We start from the raw sequence: 15,662 nt of genomic DNA, 5'->3' as shown, positions 1-15,662 counted from the left end.
ATTGAAGAAGACTTAAGAATAATTTGTCTAGAGATGTAGAAGGCTTCATAAATAAAAGGAAGGAAGAGATTATTTTGCAGAACCATTTTCCTCCAAGTAAGCGTACTGTCAGTATAGGGGGAATTGGCGTGTATGAACAGTGACTCCTTAGTGCTTGTAAAGGGGAATGGCAAAATACTTGTCACACTTAGTGCCTTCAAGCCTCATCTGTTTTTTTTTAGTCTTTAAATTATGAATAGGATGCTCAAGAGGCTTCTAAACTAAGCCACCTTAGTTTGTTTCCTCTTATAAACGGCTTGAGAGAGAATATTTATATTATGTGCTAGCTCTGCGATAAATCTCTGTCTCTACCTCTATACCTCCATTTCCACCTCCATCTATCTCTATTATATATTACAGAAGAATATGACTTTGAACACGCCTGACAATAGTGTCCTCCAAACTCATAATGTTTGAGAGATCTGACTATATACAACTGCATTGTTTCATTTGTCAATAGGATTAAGGGCCAAACAACTTCTTGCTTCAGAATGGCACTGAATTCAAAGTCCTGATGCCTATTGCATGATGGCTATAAACGGAATGGCTGATGATTCATGTTAGCTTCTGCTTATCATCCCCAAAGGGTCTGAATAAAGTCTGAATAAAGCATTAGTGCCCTTCTGGGACAACTTAATAGATGCTACTATGTATTAGGAGCCAACACTTTTCCCCAGTTAGGTCAATCACTGTGTTACAATCCTTTGAGTTATTTATTTATATTTATAACAGCAATTTCTATAGCTGCCCACTCACCCCGAGAAAGGAATCAGTAAACATTTTCTAGGACTACATTTCAAATTTAAATGATTGATTGGTTGAATTTCTATACTGCCTGATTCAAACACTTCTAAAGGTGATCATAAAGTGTGCTAAAAGGCCCAAATGTTCACACAAAAGGTTGTGTAACCCCATCCAATTTCATGCCCTGTTGCCATCAGACCTACAGTATCTTAACCTTCTTTGGTTAGACATCTTAGGGCTTATCTTTCAAAATAGTGGGGTGTAAATTAAAACGAATAAAACAACAACATGCAGAGAGTTGAGTGATCCTTCTGAGTGGATACTCAGGAGAAATTAATGAAACCAGAATTTAATGGTTTCGTTAGATCAGATTCTGCAGGAAGCATACGTAAGGCTTAGGAAGCTACAATAGATGGGGTGCAAGCTTTCTGTTGCAGCTGTGCCTAGCTTCAAAGGGGTGCTTCCATTTAATGAAGCTGTGATCAAGTTACAATTCACAAACTGAGGTCAGGGACCCACTTCAGAATTAAGTGAACTGAATCTGGTGGCTGCAAAGGGTTCCGAGGTTTTCTGAACCACTTTGCAAACATGCTTTTCTGTTGCTTCTGGTTTTATGACAGACAATATACTATGTTACAGCTTTTCTATACAGGGAACGCTGAGGGGAGGGTTAAGTGGTGTGATACTGCCTCATGAGCTTTCTCACATCATTGAAGTCTGCTTATCAGAGCTCTTTTGTGGTACAAAGCTAACATTGGTTGGGCTTCATCCACTTTCTTAGTTCTCTACTTCTTGAACATGGCTAGCCATAAGCCTTAACTTTGTTCTCTCTTGGGTTAATGTAATCTTGCATTTCTGTGCTGGTCTTGCTAACGTAACTGAGAACTCAGCTCAACCCTTGAAATATATGCTAAGGGTTGACCAATCTAGTGCACACTCTTGGGTCAAACTTTACTTTTGTAAAGTTTTCTGTGGCCTGTCTTTTGCTGTGATGCTACAACCCACTAAGCCAGCATGCTTCTGTTAACGAATTAACATAGAGCACTGCCCCAAAACCACAGTCCTAATCACAACTGAATCCTGCCAATAATGAGGTGGTCTTCCCTACGAGGAGTCAAGCTTGCTAGCCAGTTATACCATCCCTCCAGATACCCCAAAAACCGAGGGATTAGAAGCAGCAGATTGTATTACCCCATGAGGATAATGAGAAGGCATTCTTCAGTGGCATGCCAAGCCTGGCACCCCATAAAAGCAAGTGGGATATATACTAAACCACAAAGTGGTCAACCACATTTCTTTTTTTAAATAATTTTTATTAAAGATTTTGATTACAATAGTAAAAGCAAACATAAACTAAACTGAGAGAGAGAGAGAGAGAGAGAGAATAAAAAGTGCAAGGAAAGAAAAAGAAAAAAAAAGGAAAAAGGAAAGTAAGACAAAGAAAAGAAATATTTAAAGAAGCGACTTCCAATCTTCATCACAACAAATATAAACAAACTTAATAACTCTTCACCCCCTATAAGGTTACAAACAAATATCTCCTCTTCCCATAACCCATATCTTATCTATATACAAATCCATAAATCATTAACTTTTCAGTACTGGGATCAGCAATCAGTCCATACAGGGTTACTAGAGGTTTATGGAAACATGCCTTGTTTTAACCTTGGTCAAACATGACCAACTTTATATCCCTTCCTTTTACTTCTAACAATCTTGATCTTAAATCCTATGACAACATATGAATTAATTAGATATCTCTTCAATTTTTCTTTTTCCCATCCCAAAGCAAAGGCGTCTTCAAGGCTTTAGCAAACCTTTTTTGTAAATCCCATTTAAAAAATCATCCAGGTAATTCTCTTGGTTTATCATTTGCATTTCCACTTTCATTTTCAAAGGTTTAACCAACTTCTTTAGTATATCCAATAGAAAGTCCTTGCTTGGGTCATTTTCTTGGCTTGTTATTTGTGTTTCCACTTTAATTGCCTTCTCTGTTTTATAATCTACACTTTTTGTCATCCAGTATTTCTGGTTCTAATATTTCTACATCAGGTAAAATCTGTTTCACATCTGTCGTTCCTTGAATAACAGCTTTTGGACATAATCTATCCATAGAAACAGACAACATTGCTGACATTGTAGCTACTAATTTCTGTCCCATTCTTCAAAAATCTCTTGAAGTATTTCCAATGTCATAACATTTTGTGTCATTTTGTAAATCCCAGTACTAACCAAAATCAAAAGGCAAGTTTTCACTTTTTTTTCCTTTCCCTTTTCTGCCTGGAATCTTTAGTCCCCTCCAGGGTCCAATTTCTGAAATCATAAAGACTCAAATCTCTGTTATGACTTAAGATAGAATTTGGTTCTCACAAATGGCTGTTTATTTATAGAATTATTTCCAAAATCTCATAGTAAAAGTCTTAATATTCCAAGTTTGTCTGGACCCTTAATTCATTTATAACTTTCTTGGATCAAAGTCTTATTTAGCTTTTTGCTATTTATTTCCAATTCTTTAAATTCTTAAACAAGTTTTTGAACTTCTTGTTCTGAAGACCTCTGATAGCCTTAAGATATGTAGTTAAATAGGTAATTTCTGAAAGCCATCTGGAGCACACATGGGTAATCTCTCATCCTCTTCTTCTCCAGAGAGGTTCTGTAGAACTGGTCTACTTACCAGTTCTTTGGTCTGCAGTGGTCATTGTCTCTGCTCACTCAGAGATGTGCTAGTTTGCCATGCAGCCCCTGGAAGTCCAGTGGTCAACCACATTTCAGCCTAGGGTGTTATGCAAACTATGCCCATATGGTTGCTTATGGTTGGTGTGTTATTCAAATTCAGAAGACTGAGTTGAGAGAACCATGAGACGTAGTGTATTATACAAACACAATCTCAGAATGAACAGGTTGGTGTATATGGGAGAAGGCACTTTAGGGATAGATAATTTGGTGTCTTCCAAATGTTTTGATTACAATTCCTAACATAATCTGAAGTATTAATGGCAGAAATTAGGGGCATTGTAGTTCAAAACCTCTTGAGCCACCAGATTTCATAACTAGCTTAATGGTATTTCAGCCCTATATCATTTAAGGTAAGGGTGGGCACGCTGATTTCTGACTATTTTTCAGAAATAAATTAAAGAAAATAGTTGCATTAAGCTCAGTCACATATCTGGTGAGCCTCTGACACCAAATACCTCACATATTTCTCTCAAAGAGGCAAAGTTAAAATAATCAAGGCAATCCAGAGTTTATACTCTTCTGTGCTACCTAGCATTCAAAAACAAAGAATATTCTATCAAAGTGTGACTATAATCTATAAACTGAGAAAGAGGGCTGGCTTAGTATATTGCCTGGGTCTCATGAGACCTTATGAATATCATTTTCTTGTGCTATTTTGGTATCCATCCCTCAGCAGCTGATCCTAATCTTCATGAGTATCCCATATGTCTTTTCCCAGACATCCACTTTTAAAAAAAATTCTTTTCAAATCACCAATTCTGACTTTCTGTAACAACCTTTGTGCACATACATCTCCCAGTTAAGTTTATTTCTACCTGTAGGTAGGTAAGAAAAATATGGAATGGATCATATCCTAGGATCATGTCCTATGATAATAAAGCAGGAATGATTAGTATCTAATTATTAACACTTAGAAATTAACTTAGCAGATATGTATACATTGAAGGATTTAATGGTATATAGCACACAATACTGGAATCTTTAGTCCCCTCTAGTGAATCAAGTGAAATGCATCACTTGAACCAGCAAGTGAAATACTAAATAATTGCAAATCCAGTGTGGACTTCATCATGTCCTCTGTATGAGAGATATTTAATAACTACCCTCTTCCTATAGAGGTGAATATGTGTAGCTCAGGGTTGAACTGTGGAATCCTTGGGGTTCTCCAAAAAAACCCCAAAAACCAAAAAAAGAACCAAGCTCAGAGAACCCCAAGGTCTCTACCCTCTTCCTATCCAATTTAAACAACTTCTCTCTGCAACTTTCTATACTCCATAGGTATCAAACTATCCATTTCCCCAAAGTATCAAACTATCCTTTGTTATGTTTTATAAAACAAGTTTTCCAACAATAAAAAAGGTCATCTTAATTTTATTTATAAAATTCCAAAACACTCACCTTGCAAATGGACTTTTAAATTTTTTGGATGAAACCAGCATAGGCTGCCTTTTTTTTTTTAAAAAAATATTTTTTTATTTTTACAACAAACACAAAACATACATGAACAAACAAAAACATAGAAAGGCATAAAAAAAGCACCTTCCATTTTATACCGTGTGTCAACCAGTTACCAACTCGTTGGTGCCCCTTTCATAATCTTAAATTCTCATATCATCTATTCAAAATATACTTGTATACTTATCAATTAACAATTATTAATCATTCATAGCTAATCTATAGAATCATTTATTACAAGAAATTTTAACTTTCAATAGGATTAGTAATACATTTTCATCTATCGATTATATGTGTATATATATAATAATTAATATCAAATTTCTATTATACATAGGCTGCCTTTTGTAGAGTTTTTATAAAGTGATATTTTCCCAAGAAATGTTACTTTGATCTGATTATTAGTTACAGACTTATTCTTGCATTACTTGAATAGCCTCATGATGTTAGTCTATTGAAGGAAACAAGCAGTCTTGTATCATCTTAAAGGCTACTTTTTTTGTTGTTCAGTTATCCTGCTCCATGAAATTTGATGATACAGTAGAATTCCTGCTGATATGTGCAAAGGGAGGGCAAACAAGCATAATGACACCACAACAGAAATATTATGACTTACATACTTGTCAGTTGGTGTAGTGATTAAGGTACTAGGCTAGAAACTGGGAGACCGGGAATTCTAGTCCTGCTTTAGGCACAAAGCCAGGTGGGTGACCTTGGGCCAGTCTTTCTCTCTCAGCCCTGGGAAATAGGCAATGGCAAACCACTTCCAAAAACTTGCCAAGAAAACGGCAGAGACTTTCCAGGCAGTTACCAGAGGAGTCAAGACTGACTCAAAGCCACATACACACATTGGGGGAAAAAAAAGGGGCAATATTTGCATCATGACATCATTGTGTCATTTTGATGCACTCTTAATTTGTTGCAGATGCCTGTGTGGGTTCCCAGATATACTCGATTTCCATTAGCAATTTTTTCATATTTCCCAATTGTTTACCCCCCCCCTCTTTTTGGGGGGCTTGTCCCATAAGGAAATCCATTAAGTGATTTAAGAATGGAATAGCTTCTCAAAGCCTTTGAACGTGCAGTCTTCCTGACTGTATCTAATCACAGCACAAAGAAGCAGTGGCCACATTTTCCTTCTGTGTCCCCATTAATGTTGCTTTCATCTGGTCCCCAGTCTAGGAGTGAGTCAGTCGCTTAAGTACCATTTTCCTCCTCATTATGGCACTCTCCAAGGACCATATAAAATCTTGTTGGGCTGTGCCCTTCATTACTGTAGAAAGAAGTCAGGTGAGTGGCAATGACTGGAAACACAGGCAGGATACGGGGACAAGGAACTTCATACCGGTATAGTTGTCTGCCGGCTCAAGGATGGGTGGAGAGCACTTCAGCTCAGCAGAGGGGAAAAGCCTACATTGGACTAAAACCTCTCCCCTCTGGAAACACCCAAATACACCGTTATAGTATAACCTCACGTGGATTACAGCCGGATTTCGCGGAGGCATGAAACATTGTCCGGTTACAAACGTGTTCTGCTGAAGCAGAGAAGGCTGATTAACAACCGTGAAAGCATGTTTGATTTAGTTTCAATACAGCCGTCGCCAGACTCTAGATTTTCAAATGTATTAGCGACGATTTCCCCTCCCCCCAGAAAACTGCTCGGCGCAGCAAAGCTACCCGAGCATCTCGCGGCGCCTTCAAGACGGTCAGATAATTTGTTGTGGGATAAGTTCTCGTGATGCGTGAGTCTGTTCTGAGTCCGAAGAGTTTATGCAGTTTTAAATCACCTTGTCTGCTAGGCATTTTTTTTTTTTAATCCTGTGGCGCGCACGCGCGCACTCAAGTGCTCAGGCGCGCGCCATTCCCAACCCATCCCAGCTCAGCCGCTCCCTCGTCTCCCCCTTCCAGCCGAGCTTGGCTTCCCCTCCGTCCCTCAGAAACCTCCCAGCGCGAGGCGGCTGCCGCTTCGCCCCCGGGCTCGGCACATCAAGGGAGCCACAGCGAGGCCGAGCGCGCGCGCCGCCTGTGAATCCTCCCTTAGCCACGCAGACGGCCGGGGCAGGGGGGCACCAGCGGGCCGCGACGATTGGCTGGGGAAGGGCGGCGGGTGAGAGGAGGGCCGGCCCAGCTGGGTCAGTGCAGTGGCCATTCCTTGCCGCTACTGGGGCAACGGCGTCTCTTCGGCCCCGGGGAGGACGGCGGGCTCGGATAGGCGAGGCTCGGATAAAGAAAGGGAACCACAGCAAAGAAACGGGCTGAGGAGTAGTCGCGGCCACCGCTTTTCTTCTCTCTCGCCCCTCCGCTGCTTCTCCTTCCTCCTCCTCCTCCTCCTCCTCCTCCTCCTCCTCTTGCTTTTCCACCCGGAGCCGGTCCCTTCCGAGCAAGTTGTCTCTCGGCCCCGCTGCAGCGCGAAGGGACAGCGGCCGGGAGCGTCCCGGCTCCCTCCCTGCCTCCGCGTGACCCTTCCGGAGAAGATGCCGCCGCCGCCGCGGCTGCTGTAGAGTGGCTTGGTTAACTCCTCCCCATGTTCTTGCCGCCGTCTTCGGTGGCTCTGCTTCGCAGGCCGGGCAGAGGATGCTGTCCTGCTCGGTGCGGGGCTGCGACCAGGGGATCGGCGGCCGTTTCCTTTCCTGCCGTTCCGGCCACCGGGGCTCTCCGTGCCGCCGTTGTTAGCTCCTTCGCCGAGCGATGACTTCAAAGCATCAAGCGGACTGGATCCCTTACAGGTACTTCCAAAGGCGCCAGATTGGGCTACGGCTTCTCTGTGCTACCTTCCCCCTTCTGTGCGTGGTTTCCAAAGGGGCCAGTAAGAGTGCTGTAGGCAAGCATGTCATCTTCGCCGAAGTTTTTATTTAATGCTAAAAAAACCCAAAACCCTAATTAAATGAGGCAGTAAGGAAAGGGCTTTTAAAATTCTTTTAAAGGATTAAATAAACATAGTTCTGGGAGGTGAGGAACAGAGCACCAAGTTGAATATAGTGATGACTAAGAACATACCCTCTCACTGTAGGAAACCAGTTTTCATGAATGAACGTGGCAAGTATAAAAACATGTTTTACAAGCAGTTTGCTTCATTTTGAAGAGGCTGCAGATGTGGGCATTGCATTTTTGAAACTGTATCCTTTAAGACACTAATAATAGCACACTCAAGACATCTGTAACTATTTTTAAGGCATTATACATTTCAGAGTCCTTGGAAGGTCTGAAGACCTCTTTGTTTTCAGCACTGAAAGATGCAGCCAATTCTGTTACTGCTTTGTGTGATTGCCACAGGGTGATTCTTTTGTAATGTGTTCTAGATTTATTTCGGTGGGTTAGATCGTGGTGTGGATATCCTCATATCCTGTTATTGTCCCAGTTTCGCTTCAGATAGTAACAGGAGTGAATCTGTATCGGGCCAGTGTAATATTTCATGCAGCTCTATTATCATTCGCATCCATTCTATTTTCATGCTTCTTCCCCTCGTTCACTTTCATTCTGGAAATTTTTATGACATCTTAGATAATTTCTAGTGTCGTTTCAACATTCATGACAGCTATGAAATCTTATTTTCTTTAATTTAAATGATATCTGCTGACCTCAAGAGTAGAGGACTTTTGCGGGTCAGTCTTGATGGTAATTCAAGATCCTTGACTTCTGTTATTGTCAGTGAATTACATGGGTCAACAACTGCCTTGTATCTGAAATTCACTTCTGTTCTTCAGTGTTTTCTCAGAGACTGATTTCTAAACTTAAATTCTTTCTATGTAGGAAATTGATGAACCTGGGAATAATTTGTCACAGAGAGTATATGCATAGATCCCTTGTCCTAAACACAGATCTTATATAACAAATGCATATAGCTCTCATGCAGTTACCTACAAAGAATTATTTAGGTGTGAAGTATTCCAAAGAAAACTTGTGGTATAGACTCAAGTTCCAGTCACAGGGTAAGATTGGCAGTTGTACTTCTTTGGAACTTATCTCAGGAATCTCGCTTTCCATACTGGAAATGTTTTTTTCAGTGAATTACCTTTATTGGATTAAGAGGATCAGCAACAATGATCCTATCAAATAAAATATACCTTGAGATAAAAACAAAAAATAAAAAGGCCTTGCTTAGAGATAAGCAGCTAGAATTTTTTCCCTCTCTAGTGTTTGTTGATTAGTTGCTTTGGGAGTGGGTGAACAAGTATCTTCTTACATAAGATACCCCCATTCTTCCTCTCTCTCTGCTGACTTGCTTTGCTTGGGCTCCTATCATTCTATAGCATACTGGCAGTCGAATCCTTCTGCCACCATTCTTGCTGCCGTTGTGAAGAGCAGGAATTGCCATGGCAGCATCAGCTGCTGTTGTCTGTCATTGGTTCCTTGGTTGCTATAAGCTACCAAAGCCTCAGCTAGTTCTTTTTCTGAGAAAGCGTATATGCATGTGTATCTCGAAAAAGTGAAGAGCGGTGCTTGTCACGGAGGGCTATATCCCCTTGCTTATCAAACCTCTTAATGAGGCAGGGAAAAAACGAATAATGTGGCATAAACTAGATTGCATTGTGTAACTTGTTGCAAAGTTGCTGTAACAAAAAAGATGATAAGAGGAAGTAGGTTTCTGTTCATGCTAGAAATTCAGTAGAAGTTTGGAGTTTGTAAAAAGTTCAAGACTTGATAGACATAAAATAACTTTATTAACTTAAACAATTTTACCCCTCCCCAACTTTGCATCCATAATTCTGAGTACAGCATGGCCACCGTCCATGCTAATTGATAAGAACCAAGTTGGGGGTGGTTTTTCCTAAATTGGTGCTTTTTACAAATGAGGGTGGTCAACATCTGGCTTGCAGATTTTATGCAGTTTTCAGCCATGTTTCTCAGCCTTTACAACAGAGCTAGATTGCATTACTAAATTTCTAAATTGAAGGAGACCACTGAATTTTATTTCCTCTGATACATAGATGATGGAACTTATGCTTTGTCAGTAAATTGTGACTGCTCTAGATATTGTCAGAAGAAAAATACTGTATCTGAACTACATAACTAGTGAAGATTAAATATCTGCTGTTTAAACTAACTGGTATAATATTTTCCTGTGTTTTCTTTATTATTTTTTTATGTAGCTGCTGGAGTAATTTCTTTTCATTAGACACAGATTGAAGCTGACCCCAGAGGCATTTTGGAAAATTGGTCCAAAATGCAGCTATCAAACTAGCAGTGTTAAGTGCTGGAAGAACTTCACAATTATCAGCCTAGGTTCAGGCTTGTGTCAAGTTTCTGCCTTTTCTCTTTAAAGCCTGGGTCAAGGTTATATGGTTATATGATGGAATGTTATTCAGTGACTGTGTTCACACATCATACTTAACCAGATCAGTTACAAATCTAGCAACTGTATTTACACAACATGGTAGGCTCGGTTAGTTTTAACCTGCAGTTGTTTGTGGTTGTTGCTGTTTTATGTTTTCTTGTTATGGGTGCTGCTGTTCTGATTAACTTTTAATATTCTTCTTTGTTGTAAAAACATGTTTGAATTAAAAGAAAAAAATAAAACTAAATAAGTAGTGATGGAAAGTAAATATATTCTAAATTAGATTTGTCCTGTGGCTGGATGGTTCATTGTTAGTTTTTTCTACTGTAATGGCTTCTTTGCAGAAGTACCTAGAGATGTATTTTTTATCTGTAACTGATTTTTCTTGCTCTGGTCTATGTGTAACATTTTTAAAGGGTGAATCACAATTATTAAGAACACTTTTTTTTTCTCATAAAGCATTTAAAATAGCACATATTTCTTTGCCCAGAATCTTAGAGAAGATATTTTTTTCAAATCTTATGAGTATGTTTATAGCTATTCTAGTCAGTGTTTTTATCTCCCACAGAGAAAGAATGTACTCTATATGCAAAGTGGACAAATTGATTCTCAGCATGGAGTAAAAATAAACTGTATACAGTATTTTGGAAGCAAAGATTGTAACATGCTGTATTTTTAAAAGAGAGAGGCAATTTTAGTTCTAACACAGAAGGCTTAGGACATAATCAGAAGGCAAATGATGCAACAGCCTTTCTGAAACTAAGACGGTATTATCTGGTCAGAGTTTAATAGGATATCAACTAGAACCTCTAAACTGTATACTACCTTGATCTGTCTGGAAAAAAGGTTTTGTAGAAACATCCCTGTGAATTGACAGTATAACAGTAACTATACTATATCTGAGAATACTAAGAATACAGTACCATTGAAAGTATTTTCTAGTAGATGTAGATCAGTTAGAGAACAAAGAACTCAAATCTGTCTGTCATCCTAAAGATTTGCTGAAAGATAGTAGCAAGAGAGAAATAACCCCCTATGCTATCACTTTAGCAGTCACAGTTTTGCAGAGGGCTTTGGACTATGAACAAAGAAGGTAATAAATTTTTATCATCTCCCTTCAGGGTAACCTTTTTCTGCTCCCTGTTTTGTGTGCTTGAATAGCCTAAATTGTGGTTCTTAATCTCTTCCTTCTTTCCTTCCCAGAATATTATCTCCTGTGGTAACTTTAATGCATTGGATTCTGAATAATCATGCTAATTATAATCTGAACCCATGAGAAATGTTTCCTTCTTTAATTATAATTGATTAAAGGCAAAATTCCAAGGGATAGTTCAATACATTATGTTCTATAAGTGTTGAAATGAAACGGGATTTAAAAAAATAATTGTAAAACCGAGTTCTGCACAGTCAAAGTTAGGGTGGGGCTTTTGTTTCTTCAACAGCATCTTCCATTTTCACTGTGCCTCACAGGAAATGTCTTTACAGGAATTTCAAAAGCAGTGTATATTGGGCTTTGCCATTCAAACAAAATAAGTGTTTCCATACTTAGTATGCTCTGTTAGCTTCCTTAAATCTTTAACGTAGCTAAACTGGCGGATCTTTAGATCCAGGCCAGTGCATATGCTGTGGTCCAGCTCCTAAAGTTCAAAATATATCTCTGGAAATATTTAGTTAAAAACAGAAATGTGGTCAACCAGAATGGATCAGCTGCACTTACTCTCTTGTGGCTCCTGTTAGCAAAATGGATGGGCAAGTGGTCCATGTGGGTAACACCTCCATGCCAATATATATGGATTGTGAGAATAGGCTCCTATTCTTAAGAGTGTTCAGTTCTCTAAATAGGCATCCATAGCTGAGTTTGAAGACATGATAAATGGGTCACACAGAAGGAATATCAGCACCTCAAAATATTTGTTAGCTGTCTTTACTTCTTGTGTGATTTATATTGATATGGATAATTTGAGGTCTCCAGAAGCTAACATACTTGGTCAGCTCATTTTAATAGTTTACATCATCTGCATTAACATACTGTATTTGTATTTGCACATTATATTTGTTTTCGCACAGCCTCAAACATGGTTTGAATCAGAACCGTTGTGCTGATAGTGCAGAATTCCTTCCAGAAGAGCACTGAAGGGAGAATTGCACCTCTGGTTTCATGATGCCTGGACAGATGCAGTTGTTTTGATTATTTTTGCATATCTAAAATTGTTTGCACTATATAGTATGGAACATTAGGCATATAGAAATCCTGTGGGGGGTGTCTGCTAGAAATATAAAGTGATATGTTCTCCATGTGTGTGCTGGGCATGAAGAAAATTATCCATCAGTCTGATTAGTAACATTCAACACAGTTCATGGCTGCAGATGGTAGTACATAAAATAGCATACATATGTAATATTAAACCTTACTGAGAAATGGGAAAAAGTAGAAGAAAGTGGAAGTGAAAAAAGTACATGGATCTGTTCTTCATTGTTTAAGTTACTCATTATAGCTTTGCTAATTTTGCAGGACATCCTGTGAAACTAGGCAAGCATGTCATGAAATGGGACAAGCCACCGTGTGACATCTAATGTAGCATTTTAGCATATCTAAAATGATATTAGATATTGCTGTAAGTGATCTTCTATAGAATAACATTGTTCAAAATATTTTTTCTAGTTATCCTATAAGTTGGAATGGTGTTTCCAGTTACACATTTCTGTTGTGACTATCCTACTATTCAATTGTAGGTATTGTAAGCTGGCCAGATCTTTGGACTTCTTATAGCAATAAAACATCAAATCATATTAAAGAGTAGAATGAAATAAATAGCCGTGTAAAATCTTTAAGGAACAAGTACAACAGGGTATTAAGATACACCACCAATTTAAAATTTGGTGGATTAAAAGTGCACAGAGCCTGAAAAATAAAAGTCTCTTGCACCATCAACAATTCAAGGAAGAACGCAGTGACCTGTAGTGCAGACAGAGCTGAGTGGAGCAGAGGCACTATCTTTTCCCAGTATCTATTAATAGTATTTCTGCACTCTGTAGAATGAGTTTTTGTTTGTATTAATTCAGTTTAACTACCATGCTCCTGCTCGTTTATGCAGTCATAACTGAGCATGACCAAGCAATGGATTCATGAATACATCCTTGTAGATTTCCAGGCAATGGTATGGAAGTGGTTTGCTGCTGCCTTCTTCCAGATTCTGTCTGCCCAGCCTAGCCATCAGCCTTGGTGATCTCCCATCGAACTATTAACCAGTTCCACCCCACTTAACTTTTAGATTATCAGACCATTGTTATATGCTTGAATGCGTCCTCCCAGAAGTGTTACAGTGGCTGCATTATATATCAGTTTAAATTTCCATTAATTCTCATTTAGGTAAGCATCTCCTACACCTAACAAAAACATAATTGTTATTAAGTAAATACATGTGGAGAAAAGGGAATTTCCTGGCCTGACATAATATGGTAGCATTCTTATTATACTAATTGTATAAAAAAAAGATTTCATTATGTCAAAGTTTCCTCATGCTTTGCTGAATTCATGGCATTGTATTATACAATTAAGTAATTATTAAAATAAGAATGGATGACTAAAGAAAATCTGAATATAGCACGCTGAAATCAATTTCTAGGTATTAGAAATTCCTGATCTAATCTTTAGTTGCCGTTTTTCTTTGTTACTTAGCTATTAAAGAAGGAAAGTCCCAACTGATTAAGTTCAGTGAGATGGATGGATTTGCTCAGGCTTGCCAAAGAAAAAAAAATAAAAGCACTTAAGCACTTCTCATAAATATGCACACATCTTCCAAGTCAGTTTTAGCACTGAAACCAGAACTGCTGTAAGAATTGTGAGATTTACATATGGAAAGCGTATCCATTAGATTTACTCATAACATCCCTACTTTGGATCTGTCTCTCATGAACTTTTCATTCCCATGCCTGCTCTTGGGCCTTGCTCTGTTCCCAACTGCAATAGTAGCTTAGCTTATATGCAGTTAATGAAAGTGAAGTATTTTTAACATTAGGGGAATTATTTTTTTGTGATAGGAATGATGTAGTGTAGCAGCAGTGTAGTTTATGCTGGAGATGTAAGTCTGACTTCTCTGCTCATTTTCTTAAACGGTATTGTGGAATGTGGATTTTTTAAAGACAATGTTTTGTACATAAAATGGCCTTAATATCTGGCTTGTAAACAGCAAACAATCCCATGTATTCTGCTCACCTAATCTGGCCTCAGAACATCCATATACTCTCTTGGTGTTCAGTACCTTCTCCTTGTAGAAAGAGAGTGGGATGATTTCCTGTTCCCCTACAATCCCCTTTCCTCATGGGTGTCCTTAAAATGTGCCCCAGAAGGTCCTCCAACCTTCTAGAGTAGAGTTTTTAAAATAACATTTAATATAGTAAACTAACAAAGGGACAGTATACATACATGTCAATAGAATTAATGCAATAACTTCAAAATTAATAATCATAGTTATAATAATTAAAGAAAGAAGAAAAAAGATTGCAGACCTGCAGATGGGCATGGGGTGGTCACAGAAAGAGACGGCAAGTCCATTTTCACAATTAGACATTTCCTCATCTAATTCTGAATTCCACCCTAAAGACTTAATTAACTTTGAACAAAGCTGTCCTGTTGATGATGTTATGCATGTTTATTTAAAAATATGAGATGTTCTTTCTCAGATTGAGGAGTATAGACTCATAATGATACAGGTACTTCCCCTAAGGATGTTGATTCTGTCATGATCCCTCTGTGTCCTCTATCAGTCTTTACCTTCTTTCTATAACTTATTGCTACGGGGCAATAGGCCCCTTTCCCCCCTCCCAAATGAAAGCAAATGAAGAAAACTGAGAAATGTGTTAGTTTATGTATTAGATATACTGCATATCCTGTCTTTTCCCCAGGAATTCAAGATAGCATACATAAGCAGTCCTGCTGCCAGTATTTTCCACACAGCAACCCTGTGAGATAGTTTGGGCTAAGGGCTCTTCTGCACTGCAGCATTTAGCTGCTTGTCTGCTCTTTGTAAACTGGCTAGAAATGAAGTTGGTTTTAAAAGTCCTTTTCCAGATTTCAGACCCTTCATCCCCTTTGGCCACAGAATCAGTAAGAATTCTGTCTGACTACAGTTAACAAGGCTTAGATGGGTGAATTCCCCTCCTTCTTTTCCCCTTCCACCCATGCCAGGAAAGGAAGCCCCAGTTGCTTTTCTTTCTATCTGCACCTCTTTTAAGGTTCTTCCAGTCACTTGGACTAGAAGGGGAAACTTGGCAGAACTCTTGTCAATTTCACTCAGTTAAAAAACAACAGCAAAGAAATGGCCAACATTTCTGTTCTGTTCCAGTAACTACAAGTGCAGGAGGTCAGACATAGATCGGTGGTCTTGACAGTGACTATAAATCTCACCACAGT

General features: G+C 38.8%; 1 protein-coding gene across 2 annotated transcripts in view; it reads left to right on the top strand.

Annotated features, from left to right (window-relative positions):
• Positions 1-7,102: 7,102 nt before the first annotated feature.
• TUB (TUB bipartite transcription factor) overlaps positions 7,103-15,662 on the top strand; it is a 97,554-nt gene continuing 88,994 nt past the window's right edge. For both annotated transcript variants that reach the window (XM_088145982.1, XM_088145981.1), the window contains exon 1: positions 7,103-7,700. In XM_088145982.1, the coding sequence (XP_088002108.1) occupies positions 7,663-7,700 (38 nt within the window). In that variant the 5' untranslated portion in view covers positions 7,103-7,662. The remainder of the gene's footprint in view (positions 7,701-15,662) is intronic.

Source organism: Python bivittatus, unplaced genomic scaffold (genome assembly GCF_059951505.1).
Source record: "Python bivittatus isolate LINGU-HERP-01145 unplaced genomic scaffold, Pbiv_v1 ctg000480_np1212, whole genome shotgun sequence".
In the NCBI taxonomy this organism is placed as follows: Eukaryota; Metazoa; Chordata; class Lepidosauria; order Squamata; family Pythonidae; genus Python; species Python bivittatus.
The sequence above is the reverse complement of the archived record's forward strand: the minus strand, read 5'-3'. Positions and strand labels throughout refer to the sequence as shown.